This window comes from Pectinophora gossypiella, chromosome 3, assembly GCF_024362695.1.
Source record: "Pectinophora gossypiella chromosome 3, ilPecGoss1.1, whole genome shotgun sequence".
NCBI classification, from domain to species: domain Eukaryota; kingdom Metazoa; phylum Arthropoda; class Insecta; order Lepidoptera; family Gelechiidae; genus Pectinophora; species Pectinophora gossypiella.
The window spans coordinates 12,480,238-12,500,722 of record NC_065406.1 but is presented as its reverse complement, the minus strand read 5'-3'; the positions used below and the strand labels follow the sequence as shown (position 1 = coordinate 12,500,722).

The 20,485-nt window shown below is 36.6% G+C and overlaps 1 protein-coding gene across 2 annotated transcripts in view; it reads right to left on the bottom strand.

Moving 5' to 3' along the window:
• Positions 1-20,485, bottom strand: part of LOC126382055 (reticulon-4-like) — a 96,526-nt gene that overhangs the window by 20,433 nt on the left and 55,608 nt on the right. For both annotated transcript variants that reach the window (XM_050031742.1, XM_050031743.1), the window contains one exon: positions 3,711-4,118. In XM_050031742.1, coding sequence (XP_049887699.1) covers positions 3,711-4,096 — 386 coding nt within the window. In that variant the 5' untranslated portion in view covers positions 4,097-4,118. The remainder of the gene's footprint in view (positions 1-3,710; positions 4,119-20,485) is intronic.

Here is a 20,485-nt window from a genome sequence, read left to right as displayed (position 1 = left end):
ACCTATCTAACGACAGAGACTGGATATCGACACGTTCACTTTAAACAGTAGGTAAGTAGCATTGTTTTTAGTCAGGGAGGTTTATACGTCAGGAGTGCAATATAAATAATTTCGGTGAGTAAATCTTTATTAAAACATCTTATGCAAAAGATCTCTTAGCTATAAGTTAACTGTAAGTATTTTAAAATATAATAACTAAGCGAACTCCACTCCCACAGACAAACCAAGGAATTGGTTTTGTGGGGTTTTTATTGTACCAATATTTTCTGTATTTTTATGAAAAACAAACATTTTACTTACTCACTTACTTTACTTACTTAAGAATTTAAAAATATTGGTGCTGATTCCAGTACACACCATCTAAATTTATTTTAAGTATACCTGTCATTTTCTTATCCGCCGAAAAAGGTTTTAAAATTACTTAGATAATAAGTACATACATACACTCACGCCTATTTCCCGCCAGGGTAGGTAAGTGGAGTGGTCTTCCATAATTGCATAGAATAAGAAATAATACTACTTTCTTTTCTTAAAACTTATAAATTCTTGAATCAGTATGATTTAATATTCTGTGTGCTTATCAAAACGATTTCAATGAAATGTTTCTGGTCAAATAGATTACTTTTAACGGGAATTGTAAATCAGTAAAAGAAAAGGTATAAAAAATGGTAAAAAATACTGTGACATCTTCGTGCGGGCCGCGCTTTGGTCAGTTGTCTACTTGTCTGTAATTGATACTTCAAGATGGAGCTGTTCCACTACCAGCGAGTAGCGAGGACTCGAGTCTATTCACGCTATGCTCATAGACATAAGTTCACGCCTATTTCCCATGATTGTTCAAATTTAGAAATATTTAAAGAAGTTAAAAAACTGTCTTCACTCGAAAGAACACCTAATATAATCTCATACCCAATGAAGAATAGGAATAATTTAATATTAAAGGACGCCACACATAACAACAATACTATAAAATCAAAAAATACACAATAATTGGCTAGATTCCTAGGTCAAAGATAAATTATGACATTCTGATTACTAAATAATGACAGATCAAAAGATGACAAAAAACGTTTTCATTTTTCTATTAGGTTATTTATGAATTTTAATAAAGAGAAATGTAATAATAAGTGGTACATTTTGTCCCGTTTTTCTGTGACGTCACAGGTTGCTTTTCAATACAAATTCATGTAATTTCGTGTTTAGACGTTTAGTAAAAAGTAATTGACTTGACTAGTAGGAAACTATCATATTGGTAACAGTGGACGTCCCGAATAAGAGGACCTCATTCAGCATAAGCCGCGGGAAGTTCACAGCTTATCGTTTAATCGCTGACAATGGAACAGACCTATAATTGGTACTTTGTACTAAAACGGACAAATAACTAGTATTATCCGAGTTGAATGGTTAAGTAAAAGGTGATTTGAGTGGAATGTGGTAATGGCAGGCGTATTCAACAGATAATACAGACTTGCCGGATAAAATATGATAATTACTTGCTAAGACCGTGCGCTTACAAATTAGGGCTTTGGCATTTGTTAAAGGTACGTTCAAATTATGTTAATTATATGACAGATCATAAGTTTCGCAATTTATTTACTTCATCAATACACAGTAAGGGTGGTATTAATAAACTAATCTCAGCTCAGACTGCCCTCAAGATCATGCTCAAGTTCCTGTTTTTATATAACAACTGTCACATTGACATGATCTTGAGGGCAGTCTCAGCTGAGATTCGTTTATTAATACCACCCTAAGACTAATTAATATTAGGTAAGAAACATGTTATTATCTGTAAAGTCACTTACTCCTTACGCGGAGGTGGGCATACGTAATTTAAACCTTAAGGACACAGCAACGTTGCGTAGCATTCTTTACATGTGCCGAGGTACAAAACAGTGGCAATTAGATGGTTAATTTGCAACCAGATATCCCGCGGGAACTGCCTGGTTCCCACGGCAAGACATAGCAACCCGCGGCAACATTCGCTCCTCTTGTTCTTTAAAGATCCCAATTTTTGGATCAGGAATAAGAGAGACGCAGAGTTTTGTGTTTTAGGGTCTCCTATGTAATTATTTGTGAAGAAAATTTACTGAAGGGTGGAGAAGCTGTTCTTGGGAAGTCGTTTAGGATATTTGGTGGATCAATAACCGTGGAGAGGTACTTAAACGTGATACGCAATGTAGATATAGATATTTAGGAGGTATTATCGAAATAGGCTTATGTACCCTATGGTAGATGCTCTCTGTCTATTCATAATACTTTGAATTAAATGAGTCAACGATTTCACACATTTATTTTTTTCTGTAAAAACTCCAATGTTAACATCTACCCCGAAAATTCTCCGAATGTACTTCAGCCAAGAACCGGAATCTCCCATCTTAAGATAAAGATTCCAGATTATACAGAATTTTGTTTGGTCTTCGCGTTTATGTTGCTATTTCGCAAGCTTATACCACTTCTAAGAACCAGCTATTTTAATTTTGGACTTCAAGGACAATGGCTACGAAATATAACTTGTCATCGAAGCGGAAATTTGTGATTTGTGACGCCTGTGACTGGCGAGTTATTTAAATTATTTGCTTGAAAGGTTTTAGTAAAACTGTGGTGCCTTTCCTTGGGCTGTTAGAAGGGTATTAACATAATTATTACTTTACACAAACACCAAAACTGACTGCATATCTTTGCTTGCAATACCTACATGCGTATTTATTTTATCTTGGGGTTAGACTTTTTGGTTGCGTATTTTAAAGCTGAGTTAAAAGGCTACGCAAAAAGAAAAAAGAAAAACATACTTGCTCCTTTCGTGCTCGCTGCCTTGCCACACCAAAGAATAAAGATCGGACATTTGCACTTAATTTTAAACTTTTAACCCTAATAATCATTCGGTGTCACTCCACTATTGCATACAAGTACTGACTCGTAACTTTGTAATAGTAAATAAGAGGTCTAAACGAGTGTTTTCACTGCACTTTGTTGGTCTAATGCAACTTGCCAGAAGAATGCAACGCAGGAGTGGAAAGTATGCGTAGTCTGCAACAGAAGGTGTCTTCGATACAGACAAACATATCATTGTTATCTCGCGAACAAACAAATGACTGAATTCGTCGTGGCAAATGTTGTTGTTTATAACATTTTCAGTAAACAAATTGCCTTAGTCATCTCCAAGAAGAAATAAGACACGTCAATTAACTATTTATTTCACATTTCACGCAAGAAAAGAAAGTAATACAATAGCGATTGTGTTCTGGTTACGCAAATGGCATTTGTTTTATATAAATTGTTTCAGATAAATACGTATCTATGCAAGATGCGCTTCGTTTGATTAAATGGTAAATGTAGACAAAGATGAAAAAATATCAAGTTCTTAAAATGTTTTCACTCAAGTCTTTCATTTCTAACCTTTATTATTGTTTTGGAATATCCTTAGATTGAAATTTCGCTCTCCGAAATTAGTGTCGAGTTTATCCGAAAGCACATACTGGACTATTACTGATTCAATTTCTGTTTTTGATGAATGATTTAGTTCAGTTCAGCTGACAAACTCAGACCTAAGTGTACTTGCCTAAAGCCTGGGTTTCCGGGTTTGGGTGGTATTTGTTTTAGCACTGATATTGGTTTTTCTACACCACGACCCTAGTAATCCCATTGTGAACATGCTGTAATAGCTGATTGTCATATATTTGTGTGTTTAGACCACAATAAGCACTGACCTCATGTATTTCCTGTGCTCGTTGACCGGCACGAAGTACTCGTCGTAGGGGTTGGTGGCGTTCATGTCGACTTCTACATCTTTCTTCTTGGCGCCGTTCTTGGGGGTTAGGTTGATGAGCTCCAGATTAACGGCTTCGAGGGTTTTCTGGTCGGTGCCATTGGGTTGGTGGTCTTTGTGGCCGTTTTGTTGGTGGGAGGTGAAGGAGTCGTTGTGGTTGGGGTCGTCGTGCTGGTAGCCGCGGTTGTCGAAGCCCGCGGGGGCTGGGGAGGCGGGCGCGGTGGGCGACGCTGGCGCGCTGGGGGAGTGCGTGCCCGGGGGTGAAGGGGGCCGGTGCTGCGGCCGCGACGCCTCGCGCGGGGACGCCGATCTACTGTGCGTGTCCATCACTTTGGGAGCGGACTGACATCTGTGGAGAAAGACAGGAGAGATTGTTAAAGAAGAGTGATTTACAAGTTTTAGGAGAGGATACGAGCATCCTATTTAGGTACGACATGGAGCAAAACTTATTCTGTCATGTGTAGATTATGAATCAGATTACATGGTGAATTCGTGGCTGAAGTTCGTATATGGGAGAACTTAGATGGATTATCTGGATTGATAAAAGCTGTTTGTTATGATGATGATTAGTAGTAACCTTAAGAGCTAAGCTCTTGTCGCGGTGTAGCATTCTCCATGCTACTTTTTGTAGGGAAAAATAGGGCAGTGGTTTTTCTCTTGCCTTCCACCCCGCAGTAACCTGTCTGACGTGAGTGGGATGGCGCCTAGAGTAGTATACTCGTATATTATATCAAAGCCGTACTAGGACTTCTGTCCTCGGCCACTGAATAATTCTGACAGTTACTGCTGCCCTCTGTCAGGTTCCAGGTTACAGTCCCTATAATTTCACTTGATACGAGTAACTAATAGCTTTCTGGATTTGTTTATTGACAGAGCTATTCAAACATTCCGTCATCATGTCCCATTATCAACTATTGCTATGGAATACAGGGTCCTATTGCCATGAACATAAGACAAATCAGTTTTATTTACTGATAGTAGTGACTTGTAGTATTTATTGATGTAACAATTACAAGTTTTAACATTTAAATCATCAACGGCAATGAATAGTGTATTGTTTTGGTTACACTCGTGTAAACTAATGAGTTCATTGGAATGGTTATTATTGTAAAAGTAGCTTAAGAAAATCAATCAATCAAAAATCTATAATTCTTTATTCCACTTTCTCTTTCTTTTCTTTCTTCTTCTTCTATAATTCTTTAAGCAAAGGACATGTACAAACGAATAAGATAAACAGCAATTTCTACCAGGTAACCTTAGGGTGAAGGAACTTTATGTATTGGAGCTCGGGATGGTGAAGAAAAATGGCACGGTATGCTGGTCGGCTTTTGAACTCCAGCCCCCGCTGATGGTTTAGACTAACATAGCATCATGCCTGTTTCTCAGAAAGGGTAGGCAGAGGTTTATAGTATATACAGCAATTCTTCGCCGACTATGTTTAAGTCTCATGTAATAAAGAAACGAGCCTATTGCCATTAACCGGGCACAAATCCTGGAAATCACGTGAAGTCATTTATCTATGATCTAAAAATGAATTTCCCACCGAGTTAAGCTATAGAACTCCATTTGCTTCGATCCTGACGCACGACCTAACAAACATGAATTCAAACTCACAAAGTGGAATTTAGTGTTTTAGTTTATGTACTTATGTTGAGGAGCTCGGTGGCGCAGCGGTAAACGCGCTCGGTCTGCGATAATTGAAGTAAAGCAACTTTCGCAAAGGCCGGTCATAGGATGGGTGACCACAAAAAAAAAGTTTTCATCTCGAGCTCCTCCGTGCTTCGGAAGGCACGCCGTTGGTCCCGGCTGCATTAGCAGTCGTTATAACCATCAATCCGCACTGGGCCCGCGTGATGGTTTAAGGCCGGATCTCCCTATCCATCCATAGGGAAGGCCGTGCCCCAGCAGTGGGGACGTTAATGGGCTGATGATGATGACGTATGTAATAACTCATTGGTGCAACTCCGGTACCGGAGTTCAAACCGGAGCTCCCCGATTGAGAAGCAAGCCAAACATGACAAACATTGTTGTTCATAACATTAATACGATTTTTGTAGAAATCAGTTCCATAGTTGTCAAGAATCGCATTGGAAGTGGTTCAATAAGACTTAGGGCGCTGCAGATAGCGCCATACTTGTTGCCAAGTTTTGGGCCGATACAATTTAGTTTGCCATCGACACGATAAGACGAAGAGACTTAGGGTGGTATTAATAAACTAATCTCAGCTGAGACTGCCCTCAAGATCATGCTCAAGTCCCTGTTTTTATATAAGAACTGTGGGCATCTAGGTGTTGGCGATGCTCTGCTCGATGGAATAATACAGTTGGACAATGTTGTTAACGGCACTTTTATTAGTTTTATATTTTAAAGTTTTAACACATGATACACGTTACGCAGATTCTAGAAGAAGAAGGCAAGTATTGCCACACTTAAATAACAATATAATTTTGTTGGGAATGCCAACAAGAACTGTCACATTAACATGATCTTGAGGGCAGTCTCGAATCTGAGATTAGTTTACTAAAACCACCCTTATCCTCTCCCCAAGTGCCACAAAAATTAAAAAATAAAAACGTTCAGCATTGTTCAATTTATTGAAAGTTTCTATACAAACGTTTTCTTCGTTTCCAGAGATATGATTGCGTCTTACCATCAATCCAAAAGTTACTTAAACGTCGATAATCGTGGAAATATTGGGTTACTGAAATCTGTGAGATTAGAAAAAAATCGGTGTCAAGACATCAAGAGTTAATTGCTAAATAATTAACAGCATTTCCTCATTGGTTGTATGTAGTACTTAAGGGTATAAATTGGATATAAAAGTTGTTATTAGGTAGAGCTCAAAATGGTTTTGTACAACTGGCATTTTTTTTTAGGGAAGCACCTAATAGCAACGCTCTGTGTTGTCCGCAAGTAAGACAAGTTCCATAAATAAAAAAGTAATTAAAAATAAATAAAAGCGACTTCAAAAGCTGGGAAATAATAATAATAAGGTAATAAATGATTTTCAAATCAAATCAAATCAAATGCATTTATTGTATAACTATAGGTATACAAATAGGAGGCCGTAGGTATGCTAATAGGTACATAGTATGACATTCTCTATAGTTTACCTTTTCAGGGGTAAATATTTATTAACATAGAAATAGTAATTAGTTTTTTGTTTTTATGGGGCTTACTCGTGTTTAGGAAAACTCACAAAGAGAAAATACAATCTGACTAGAGCTGCGGGTTCAAGGCCCGTCTGAGTCAGTTTTTTTTTCGATGTCATTTTCTCTTAATAATGTAATAATAATGCTGTTGATTCCATCTAATTTTATTTTAAGTTTGTCATTTTCTTATCCGTCAAAAAGTAAAGGAAAGAGAAAGAGAAGGAGAGAGGAAGTATTTTATCTATCTATCTATCTAAAGGAAAGAGTTACTGCTGCCCTCTGTTACAGTCCCTCTGACTTGCCCCGTCCGTCCTGCATTGCCATACCGATTACTCCCATTTTACCAACTTCAAAAAAGGAGGAGGTATCAATTCGAATGTATATTTTTTTATGTTTCGTCGCGGATAACTTTGTCGTTTATGAACCGATTTTGATAATCTTTTTTTCGCCTCTGCAGCCGTAATCTGATGTTTTAAAATAAGTAATAATTGAATGCAACAATTAAGTATTTTAAACTCAAAACAAAGGCAATGTCATGACCTTGTATACTTTGGATTGAACAGAGTTTAGTGCTTATAAACTTAATTTTTAGGCTTTCCATAAGGTCGACGACCAATTGAGGACGAAAATAGCATAATGGTTGCACTACACAGGCCTGGTGTCCTTAATCTCAATAAGCCCAGTGTTGTAGTCAGCGAGGCAAGCAACCTTTTACTGTGTTTGTTAGGCCATAAAGTTATGATCAGGTTCATGAAAGAGATAGATAGAGCAAGTGCGAAAAGCTACTTAAAGCACCGAGGCATGAAAGCATTTTAAAAATGTTTACATAGTCACGCCTGTATGCCCGAAGGGGTAGGCAGAGAGTATCCACTCCTCGCCAGCTACTCGTATGTATAAGTCACATGTAATAAATAGGTGGCGCATCTATTGCCATTATCCGGGTACGGTCATGAGCATTAATATGTATACACTTTGGTACCATGTCACATTAACTATTTTGACAAATTGAACTGTAAGTCTCACTAAATGTCAAATATGTTAGTGCGACAGAGTCTTAAAGTGGGTACATTATATTGCTCATGACTGTACATATCATTCGCAAATGCTATCAACAGTGGCTGCAAGTTGTCTCTCATTACTTGTGGCTTTGCTCACCCCATTAGGGATAACGAGCGTGAGTTTATGTATGTATTTACTAAAATACAAAGCAACTTTGTTATAAGACTCAACTGTCACAATTTCCCCAATGATCATGATATATGGTCATGATTACTTTTCACTTATCTTACGGAAGTCTTACATTGAATGACAGTATTTTTGTGTCGCAAATACCTACCTACCTCGTTAGTGAAGCTTACCGTGTGTTTAGCCAAGAACGAGCTTATGTACACATTATACAATGCCATGTATATAAAAGTAGGTTCTTTATATAATCATCTTCTTCAATATATTTTGAGGTCATGAGAAATTGCCGTTATAAAAGAGATGTTTTGATTGAAATTTCGACCTGTCACGGTGCGTACGGGCGTGGAGGTACTTATGTAGGTTTGATACAGTGACAATGTGATTTTTATAAAACCATAAGTACTTACAATAGTAAGTACTTAAAAATACATAGTACTGAGGCATAACAGAGAAAATGTGAAGGAAATGAGATTTGAAAACAGAAGAGGAAGAGGAAACAAATATTTTAATCTGAAGAGTAGTTGAATAATGCAGACGTACTTAAATATAAAAAGTATTAATGAGCCAAAAAAAAAACAAAAAGAAAGAAAAGAAAAATAAAGAAATTTTAACGGATTTTAATCTATTAGGTATGTAAGCTTTGATCAGGGGGTTAAAATGACCACATCGAAGCAATTCATCAAAAGAAGCAATATTGCAATTTGACATTTGCGCATATAAAGCGCACCCAGTTCTGTTTATTGCCGAGCGACAGACACTGAACATATATGGCATGGAAGAAACGTAATAGACATTCATCAATGAGGTTATTGTTAAGTACAATTAGTGATTATATTTCAATATAGGTAGATAACGTTTTACAATATCTTCAATGCGCGGTAAGAGTTAGATCTGCCAAAGTTCAAAGCCAGTGTTGTAACGTTCATTAGCATAGTGATGCACCAGTCGAGATTAGATCGATCGATTCTGGTTTAACACTTGTTAGACCCAACCCTAAATTCAGTTTGAAAAGAAGGTGCGTGTCCTTCTTTACCGATACAAACATGTTTTTAATTTTAAACTATGAAATGAAAGCATCAACTTGCTTTGTATAGTCACCGTTTGTTTAAAAACAAATATTCGGGGTGTTGTTTGTCTTTGAGACAATGGATCCTGATGCAGGTCATTCCAATGTCAATTACACTATGACCCGCATCATTCCAACCTTTTTACTGGTGTTTTTGGAAGGATTATTATATTGCGTATTTGTGTTATTGCACTCTCCCGTGCTTAGGGAAAGTCACAAAGAGAAAATGAAATCCCGAAAATTAAATTAATCCCGTCCGGGGCTGACATTTCCGACTTACTTTTCTCTTTGTGACTGTTTTTTGATTTGAATGATTTCTAAAAATGAAAACTGGAATGGAACATGAAAATAGTAATTTACCCTATAGAAAGAAATATGAATAGATATATCTTACAGGTGTACACGTCTAATATGTTAGGTACCTACTGACATTGTTTGCATTGCGCACTTACTTTTATATGCGCAAATGTCAAATTGCAATATTGCTTTCTTAGATGAATTGCTTCGATGTGGCCATTTTAACCCCCCAGTTCCGATCATTAATATCGTTAAAATAAATTTTCTTAAATTTTAGCTCTACCTAACAACAGTTTCTTAAGGAAATGTTGGTGTTGTCTTTATTAAGTGATTGATGAAGAAAATTAACAGAATAGAAACATAAATTTAGGGTACCTACAGCATTAAGAAATGAATGCCATAACTGAAAACTAGACTGCTCCACTGATTGCTGAAGAATACCTAATACGTTTAATTTTCCGGAGTTACCACCATGGCATTTAATAATGACACTTATAGAAACCCAGCTGTGCAACTGAAGCGCCTGATTTGAACAGTGGATGACCTTTGACAGCATATCGGATGCCTCAGAATGTTGCAAGCGAAGCCAATGCTGCTCGTCGTAGCCAAAGGGCCAATTCACTTAGGAATTTAATGTTTCATTTTGATAGTTGTACACGCCTTTAAATTTTGTTGTTGACGTTTACATCAGGGAAAGCACCGACTACGTATTAGGATCCTGAAGTGTTTGTTGTTGCGAACTGATTAGCCGGCTCTATGGCTAGAGTAATCAGGTCGTCACTCTCCATTATCCATTATCTTTAATTATTGTATTGGACCTGGTGATCTATGACCCATTTCCTACTTCCTCGTAATATATTTATACTTATATACTTATTTTAGTCCTGTAAGTATCAGGAGAAGCGCTTATATAAACAAACATACAAATGCAGCGAAGATGAACGCGCGATATGGATTATCTCTGACCTTTGCAAGTTTGATTTTTTTGTAGATCACATAATGGGCAACGTTAGGGACCCAGGGGTCTCTAATTCACATACATATGATAGGATAGTTGCATTATAATACATGTATCATACAATAGTAACTATGTACTAGAACTAAAATCAAACCTGTTTACAATTAGCATATATAGCTTACATAATGTTTGGAAACGCGGGAAATATCTAAACTTTTGATATAAACCCTTTGCTTATAAGGGTTTTCACATCAGTTGCTTGTTTTTAATAAGTAACTGTTCTGTTTCGACACTTAAAAGTCAGTTTCCACACAAACACTGTCTCACCTTGCCGGCGTGTAGGATCGCTTGGCAGGCGCCTCGAGCACCAAGGACCTCGTATAATAGTACCGAGCATGCGCCGACCGTGGAGTCTGCGGGGTCTTCCTGTACCGCGGACTCCTGACCAAGTTGCCTCCTCCGGGCATGTTCGCACTCACATTCAATCACATCTTAAACGAACCTCTCTACGACATGTCTCTACCACTTGTATTACCGCGAGAAACAAAGCGCCACTGGGCTAACGCGGGCGACTACCGCACGCCTCTTTCGAGTGACGAACTCAATAGTCATGTAAACAATAATGTTGTTTTCTTTGCAACAATGAGCACGGGATGTGCTTTAATGCCAGCCTGTTTAGAGTGAGGTGAAATTCCAGTAGGAGGCGAGTTCAGGTCATAGATTGTTGGATGGTTTGACCTATGAGGTCGATGGCGAGGATACTGGAATGAGAACCGGTAGATATAAGTAGCTAGTGTTCGGTCGATGTCTTGCGCTTCGATTGTTATACCACAACGCATCATATTGTAAATTTCATTTAAACTTATATTTTTTTACAAATGGCTACTTTTTCCTCAATTTAAAACTTTGTAAGAGTTCGACTCTTGTTGTGTGGACTGTAGGTATGGTAGATGGTGAGAGGTCGAGGGTTCTACTTCCAAGTGCAAACACCAGTTTGTTCCTTGTCACTATTTATTTATATTTTTATAATTCTAATTTACGCGGGAGGCGTCGGCCATACAATTCGGTACAATATTGCCATGTAAAAATATTATTATAACTATTTTTTACTTGTGTTGCCATCAACAGTAAATACCTCCATTTTCGTTTTGATTTATAAGGAGGCATATCTAGTTTTTTTAAATGTTACACAGAGTTTATGAAGATGTAAATTTTTCAATTTTCCAAATGGTAATTTTCTTAAGTACTCGCTGTATTATTCGGTATATTTTCAAAAGACATACCTGCTTAGTTATTTTTTAAAGAACACGCTGTGTGTTGTTATTTACATCGAGCATGAGGTCACTGACAGAAGTATACAAACTAAGAAGTGGCTCACCATCTGTTGATTTACTTTTTAATTACTCTCACATTACACATTAACGAGTTTCTGTGATTAAACATTCTAATAAGCACATAAACATAATAGAATACAGTATAGTATATTATTATTTCAATAAAATTATGCAAAATGCCGGATAGTTTATTACTATTTTCCGAGATACCCATAACGTATCTTTTGTTTCTTGTTTTTTGATCATGCGATCTAGGGACACTAGGGTGTATACTTTCTGATTAAAGTTTTTCATTCTAGCAAACAAGTACTAACACTAATAAGTAAGTACTTTTAATCATTATGGACATCCAATCTTTATTATCACTTTTTTATTAGTAACGGCCCCGATTCCTGCAGACCCCTCCCAATTTTATTTTACCCCTCCCATTTTCTTTGGAAAGGATATAAAATAAAATTAGATGGTGTCTACAGGAATTAGAACCATTATTTACGTAATCTAATCTAAGTAGTACTTATGGAATACCAGCCCATCGCATTCTAGATTGGACAACGCCGCCGTCCCCGAGGTATGCCTGGCTTGCTGTTGTGAAAGGTTGCCAAGTGACATTAGACTGACTGCATTTCAGTCTAGTCTAGACCCAACGGCGGACAACCACACTTGTTTGTACTAGAATCCGACAGAACATTTTAATGAGGAAATAACAGTTTTCTTATGTATTTACTCACTCTTGTTGTATTAAAACAAAACTGAATTTGGGCTAGATTGACTGCTTTAATTTTTTTTAATAAGAATGAATATTGTAATTTTGTAATAGACAAAACCTCTGTTCTATAATTCCGCTATTTTCTCCCGTCATTATCAGCCTAGTTGAAGATAGATATTCCGCATTATATGTAGAATGGAATAATACAATTCCATAAAATATTCGCTTTCTGATCTTCCATATTGAATTTGGAGTGTAAACGACCCACGAACATTTTTATATAGATTTTATAATAATTATATACAATCTCCTTAGTTTATAAGAATTTCTATATTTATTCTTTTATATGGTGTGATTGCCGTTTGTTTTTTCTCTTCAATTTTTGCTCTCCAAGAACGGTCGTTGATTTTTAAGTTAATAAGTCTTCGTTTCACATCAGATTTAGTGTCTAAATAAGTGAGGTGTTAGCTTATCTCTCTGTGAAGGCTGTAACATGAAGGCTGCACCGCTAGAAGTAAGCGCTACATTACAGATTCTCCACACTCTATAGAGGACGCACGAAACAGCTGAGAGCAATCTGGCACAACTAAGAACTATCTGGCAACTGAGAACTAAGTATCTACTCTACTTAGTCCTTATTCGTGCTCATACTTCTTATTCGTTCGTTCTTATTCGTACTAAGTATCTACTTAGCATATGTATAACGGTTTCTACTAAGTAGATACTTAGTATATGTATAATACGTAACGTAAGTAGTAGAATTAAGTAGAGTAGATACTCAGTTCTTAGTACGCAGTTCTTACTCTACTAACGATTTGGACCTGTTGACTACGTATGACTAGTATTAAGGACTACAAAATGTATGAAAATATACAAAATTCAGTTTAAATATGCGTTACCGTGTGGTATATGATGAAGATAAGAGTGGAAGAAAGTGAATTGTCGTGGTCTCTGCCTATCCTAATGGGAAATTGTCGTGACCTTATGTATTTAACTGTTTTATGGAATGATTTTCTATCCATTTTGAAGACGTGGATTGGATTGTAACAGAAATAAATTACTTTAAAGTGTCGGCTCGACAGATATAACGTGAAGACACAAATATTTCGCAACGCAAGTTTCTTGTAGGACCTAAATCATGCAACCTTTTATGACCCATAACCGACTAGTGGGTCACATGTGCGTATATAACATGTCCATGTATACAGGTGTATCCGACAAACAAGGCACTCGTATATGGAACAACTTGGGTCGTGTCCGGTCACGAGCTTTAATATGTATACACTTTGGTACCACGACACATTAACTTTTTTGACAAATTGAACTGTAAGTCTCACTAAATGTCAAATATGGTAGTGCGACAAAGTCCTAAAGTGGGTAGATTATATTGCTCATGACTGTACTAGGTTCAAGATAAATTATGAAATTCTGATTACTAAATAAAGATAGATCTAAAACTAACGAAATACACATTCATTTTTCTATTTACCTTATTTATGAATTTTAATTAAGAAAAACGTAATTCTTCTTCTGTCGTGTGTGTTGTGGGGTGAATTACCAACCCCATCAACCCTAGTGTCAGGGTTACTACTGAGCCGCCAAAAGCCCCTGACATGGCTCATGTAACGACTACTAACTTACATCAGTAAGTAGTAACCGGGACCAACGGCTTAACGAGCCTTCCGAAGCACGGATCATCTTACTTTCGGACAATCAGGTGATTAGCCTGTAATATCCTAACCAAACAAGGCAAAACGTTATTATAAGTCCGATATTTTATCACGTTTTCTATGACGTCACAGTGCTGTTTCAGACAAATTCCATAGTAATTTCGTGTTTTGACGTTTAGTAAAGAGTAACTGATTTGACTAGTTGGAAACTAGCCTATTTTGTGCCTATGTCCATAAATGTCATTGGCTCTTTCTATCGGTTTGTATTCTCATGGCATTAGACTATTCCGTTTGTCGTGTCTAATCCGTGCCGCGTGCACCGAGAAAGTGCAAGTCTAATGATTGATGTGAATCAAACTGGCTCGGGCTAAACTTAGCCGAGATGGCCAGTAACGGGTATCGACTATCAACAGGTGTCGCTAGTATTCTTGCCATTATGAATAGTTTGGTTGGTCGATGAAACGTTTTGGGTGAATCTCAAAATTTCAAGTTTGGTGGCGAAATTTCATATTATTTTTTCGTGAAAAATTGGTTTCCTACATGAAAAAGATCCAATTTTCAATTCCCAATTTTCCCAATTTTTCACGAAAAAAATATATGACAGTCGCCACCAAACTTGACACATTTTGATATTCACTCTTTTAATTATTTTTAAATGGGTTTTTGTGAAGTGGAATAGGTGTCAGAGAGAGACCATTCTAACATGATTGTATTTATTAAAAGTTTTTATTTCTCATTCTCTTTGTACGTGAAAATCAGTGATTATTCTGACCTTACTATCTCCGACCGTTAATTTGCCTACAAAAATGTACAAATATTTCGTTTCGCAAACGATAATCGAATTGATTACCTTGTCTCGCTTACTAAAGTGCCTCTCTAATTAGTAAGTGCTATTCTAAGTATGACGATTAAATGTCGAACGATATAGTTTATCTAATTTTGTAACCGAATGTTACCAAATTGCACGTCTTTTAGGTTAGTTTAGGTCAAAACGCAGTGTGATTTGCCTCTTTCAGCTACATTTGTCAACTCAAAATCATTCAGCTTTTGCAATGGTATCAGGGTCGATGTTAATTTCCCAAAGATCTAAGTCTAACTGAAATAACAAATCTTATAAAATTTTAATTTCAAGCGGCAATTAATAGACTGAAGTTTTATTTAGTAATTTTGTCTTACTTTAATTTATAATTTTAGATTCGATTTACTGGTATTTTTTACATAGAAGAGAATGATTAAGTAAAAACATGTAGGCTAAAGGAACAGCTGACTTCCAAACTTGTAACTTCGCGAGGAAATGGGGAGAGTTTGAAGCTGGTAGGTCCTATACATACTCTCAATAAAGTATAAACAAAATGCCATCAAATAAAGAATAATATTACGTAAAGAACGGTTACTTCCCCCCCACACCAAATCGTATAAAACGCTGAGATATTCGTCACTCCGTCTGGGTCTTACTTTAGTCTAAAATTGAATGGTCATCAGCCGGTAAAGAGCGCGGACTGTTTGTTTCGTTCGCACTTACGGGCTTATGTGAAATAGCCTTATTTTGTTTAGTTCGGAACTTGTATCTCAGGCAGACACGTTAAACTCTCGCCCTGTTAACCGGGGGACGTAAAGGTATCATCGCAGTATCTATATAAGTATAAAGGGTGTTAGTGACATCGTAACAAAAACTTTGAGGGATGAGTCAGACCATGATTCTGAGTCGATATCAAGTGGATTTTTCCGTCGCAAAAATTCATGTTTTTTTTTGTGTTTTTTTAATTATTTTCCTATCCATACTTTTGCGACGGAAAATTCCACTTGATATCAACTCAGAATCATGGTCTGAAACATCCCTCAAAGTTTTCGTTACGATGTCACTAACACCCTGTATAGATTGCAGGAATGCCATGACACAATACACGATTGAACATAATACTTTGTTGAGGTTTCCCTTTAATTTGTCGTTAGTTAGATATTCATTAAAAACTACTTTTAGTGTTTTAACGAAACCTTGCTGCAACTAAGTATGTAAGTACTTAGATTCTATCTTTACTATCGAAATATCTGTCGTAACAAGAATGCCGGTTTGTGTTATATTACAACCCAAGTATAATGTTGCTATATTGCATAAAATTAACAGGCTTATTACCTTTAATGAACATTATTGTGGGCAATTAGACATTACGGGGCAATATTTAATGTGTGTGGTATTAGTGTGTAAATTTTGTTTTAATTGATTATCAGGCGTAGGTAAATACATTATTTCAGGTCATGAATGGATGAGTTATGGTCGTTTGTAAAATGGAACATAAAAAAATGTATGAAGGTAGATGTTTAAACTTCTAGTCGAGTTTTACGTTATGCTCGAGTTAATTAGCGGCTTGGAATATTTTATGAATACCCATTTAAAGCGTAGAAGTAATAATACTTAGGATAAATTCAAAAACAAAAGAGAAATAGAATGAGTACAATAGGCGACCTTATTGCTAAGTAGCAATCTTTTCCAGGCAATCTTTAAGTATAGGAGATATTTAATAGTAAATCATTCTCATTCAAGACATTACAAGCTACAGGGACACCCGGACACTTTATACAAAACACTTCGTTTTACACAGACATTACACATTAACATTATTGTACACGCGCATCTGAGTGTGTGACGGCTGACACCATACGATTGAAGACTAAAGTAAGACCGAGGGGGTGAAGTAGACTTAGGTCAGTCTGGTGGGGAGCACAGTGTTACAGTTCTATATATAGTACCTATTATTCCTTATTCTATGCTACATGATCTGGTTAAAGTGGACGTCAAGGGATCTCTAGACTCTACATTGTTGAATCGGAGAATTGTTGAGACTATTAAGTGTTTTTTACACTATAGAATGAGTGATGGGTGAAGGTAGAAAATCCTGGGCCAACAATCGCTGAACCCTGGCCTCTTTTCGTTGGACTGAGGCACCCATGGATATTTATATTTTTTGTTAAGTAATTAATGTTCTTAAACTGTGTAAGTATATATATGTGTGTTGTGCGAAAAAAGCGTTTTTTAATTATTTATATGTCATTTCCATATAGGATGGCGTGTGTTGGGCCGTTATTATTATTATGTTTTATACTTACCTGTTAGAAACTATAGATAAGTACGTCATTTTGTGAATTGTAATAAAGTTGTCTTGGATGAATGAACAGACGTTTACCTACCACGGCTAGACCGGAACCAATTCTCCTAAATCTAGAATACACTTAAGTACTAACTGCTCTAAACTGTTTTGCGATTGTGCAACTTTCTAAATTATGCAAGGATTGTTTTCAAACTTTGTTGACGTTTTGTTGAGTTTATTCTGCTAAGTAGCGAATGTTATCTCGATTGTCTTCTAAAGCTTAGCGTAGTTTCATGGTTGGTTGACTTCAATAAAAGTATTTATACCTAATGTATTTCAGTTAAAGAACCTTTTTCCGTAGAAAATATTATATATTATCTAGGTCACACAACATACTTAAAGATATAAAAAAAAACATTTCAGTATATTAGCCTAAAAATATGTGCTACTTTTTTAAGCTAATATACTGAATTTTTTTTTGCATATAGGAAAAAAAAAGATGAACCTCATTTGCAACGTTTACCTTTCACTGCGTGTACTTGACTTTTAGCCCGTCTGTTGGCGTGATAAGGTTGGAATTGGTCAGGCGCTAAGTAGTAGATGGTACCATGCCACATTACGGGCTGCGGGTCAGTGGTCGCATACAATGCGATGCGCCGGCGCCGCTTGTTGCGTAAACTGGAAGCCACGTAGCATGATTAGCTCCAGACAGACGGACGGAAGTGCACTTTAATTAGTACATCAGGTGGAGATTGAACTCTTCTGAGGTTTTTGTCTTCGGTGATTGAGATTCTCCGGTTGAATGATGTGGTAGGTAACAGAATGACGAGCCGTTGGTCCCGGTTACCACTTATCGATTTAAGTAGGTACGTAGTTACCTGGGGCCTGTTTAATAAAACTTACAACTGTAAATTACAACGACAATTTGGTGTTCATTACGTAGCTAATATGAAACTGCAAAATATTCGTGATCACACACTCCGCAATGTACATCAAATTGTCATTGTAAATTACAATTGTAAGTTTTATTAAACAGGCCCCTGGCCTTTAGCTGCTCACTAATATCCCGGACACCAGGATTGCTGAGAGCCACCCACGTTACTTCACGACTCACACGATGATAGGAGAAGAGTATAAGGGATGATTGCTGAGGTTGGTCATCCACCCACATAGAAGATAGGGATAGGTTTTTCAGCATTAAATTTATTCGAAGGTTAAATGGCGCCTTGTGAGACCTTATCTTTGGTTGACACAATTACTTGTACTACTAAAAGTGTTTGAATTTTTTTTTCTTTTATTTAAGGATTTTTAACAAAGTTTCTTTTATCAAGAAGTTGAAAGATCTGTTTGAAGTTAAAAATAAATACTCTACTTACTAGCTGTTTATTTGCCAAGCTTACCTTTATATAACTAAGGCACACTTTCGCCTGTCATTTGTCACATCTATTTATTGTTGTAAATAAATTAAATTCCATCGTTTGTGTTACTATAATAGAAGTATTTACCTTCAGCTATTTGTGGACTGAAATCTGAAAGCGCTTATGGAAGAATGGATTGCAAAAAACTAGTGTAAAATTAATTTAGTTTTTTCTCTCTCTTATGTTGGACTATTGTTTGATTGTACTTACCTACCTATGCTTTTAGGTATTTATTCCGGGGGAAATGTATTGATTGTTATTATCTTGATTATGGCACTTGCTTTTTTCTTTTAATTTATTAAATCCTTATAACGCCATCATCGCATTTCCGAAAACAAACGATTGATTAACAGATTGACTGATTGACAGTTTGTATTCGTACATGACAACTGTCTGTATTTTTGGAAATGTAATGATTGCTGGAACACAGAACCATCGTATTTTCTAAGCCTTTCTAGATCGCCCCACGAGTTTTCAAAGACATTATAGACCCTGAACGGTTTAAGATAAGAATTTAAGTCGGTTATCGCAGATCACAGACACATTACTTCTCAATTCAATAAACATTTTACCTTTTTACCTTAAAGTCAACATTAAATCTAGGAACTACACAGATAATCAATATTGATCTTTAAAAAAAAATGTCACAAAGAGGTGTAAAGCCTGCATCCGGGTTTATACTACTTAATCTGTGATGATGTCACTCATGATTGTCGTGTCTTGTTTATGGCCATTCGTATTCATTGGTTTGCGATTTTATTGATTGACTTGTGACCATAGAGCAACACGACCTCCGCGGACCTTGCTTGTGACAGTATTTTTTTAAAATAGTCTCGCTACTGACCATGATGGTAAGTAACGATGCGGTGTAGGGTGGATCACGCTTACCTTGCAAATGCCTATTCACTCTAGCCTGATCTAGTATAGTTAACTTCGCTCACTTGGGTATTACCTAGGTTCATTCGTCCCAATTGGCTACAGGTACCTACCTATTGATGTACTTATCCTAGAGAACCATTTTGGGTACCATTTTTTTTATTTGGATCATATACGATTATCTACTTGTCCGGAGAAATGGGGAACGCTGAGGGATCTCACCCGGTACAATTTTTTTTAGTTTGTTTATAGGCATTGATGTTTGTTCGCGGATTGGAAGGTCAGACAGGCAGTCGTAAAAAACCGGACCTGTCAAATCTTCAGGTTAGGTAAGCGGACCCTGTGAAAAACGGGATAATGCTAGGGAGATGATCATGATGTATAGGCATTGATGTATCCCATTGGGTACAAACCTTCCCTCAATCAACAGGAGGGAGACCGTACTCCCTCCGTAGATTACTCCTAATCCACCTCAATAAGCTAATTTCATGAAGATAATAATGAACAAAAAAACTTGGCGAGGAGTGGGTGTATTATATCTTACCTACTCCTACCTTTACCCATTGGGAGATACAGGCGTGGTGTTATGAAATGTTATAATAATTAAAGCCGACGACTTAATCATTCTCTACTTATGAAAAATAACTAATGCAAGTTTATGGTAAAACAATTTATAAGCAGATAGTTCGTGTTTTTAATAATCAAGTTGGCCATAAAATCTTCCTCTGTACTAATTACAAATGGAAATTGACGGGTAAATGCAAATTCATAATCGCATACAAATGTTTTGTTTATTATTATATTACCAATGTGCTTACAAAGTGCAATATTACATTGTAAGTGTTATTAAAACTAGTTATTTCCCGCGACTCCGTTTGCGTGGATTTATTATTATTATTATAAAAAAGTACCTGTACTAAGTCTCTTCTTGAAAAATACCCTATTCTTGTGCTTATCGATGTTTTTAT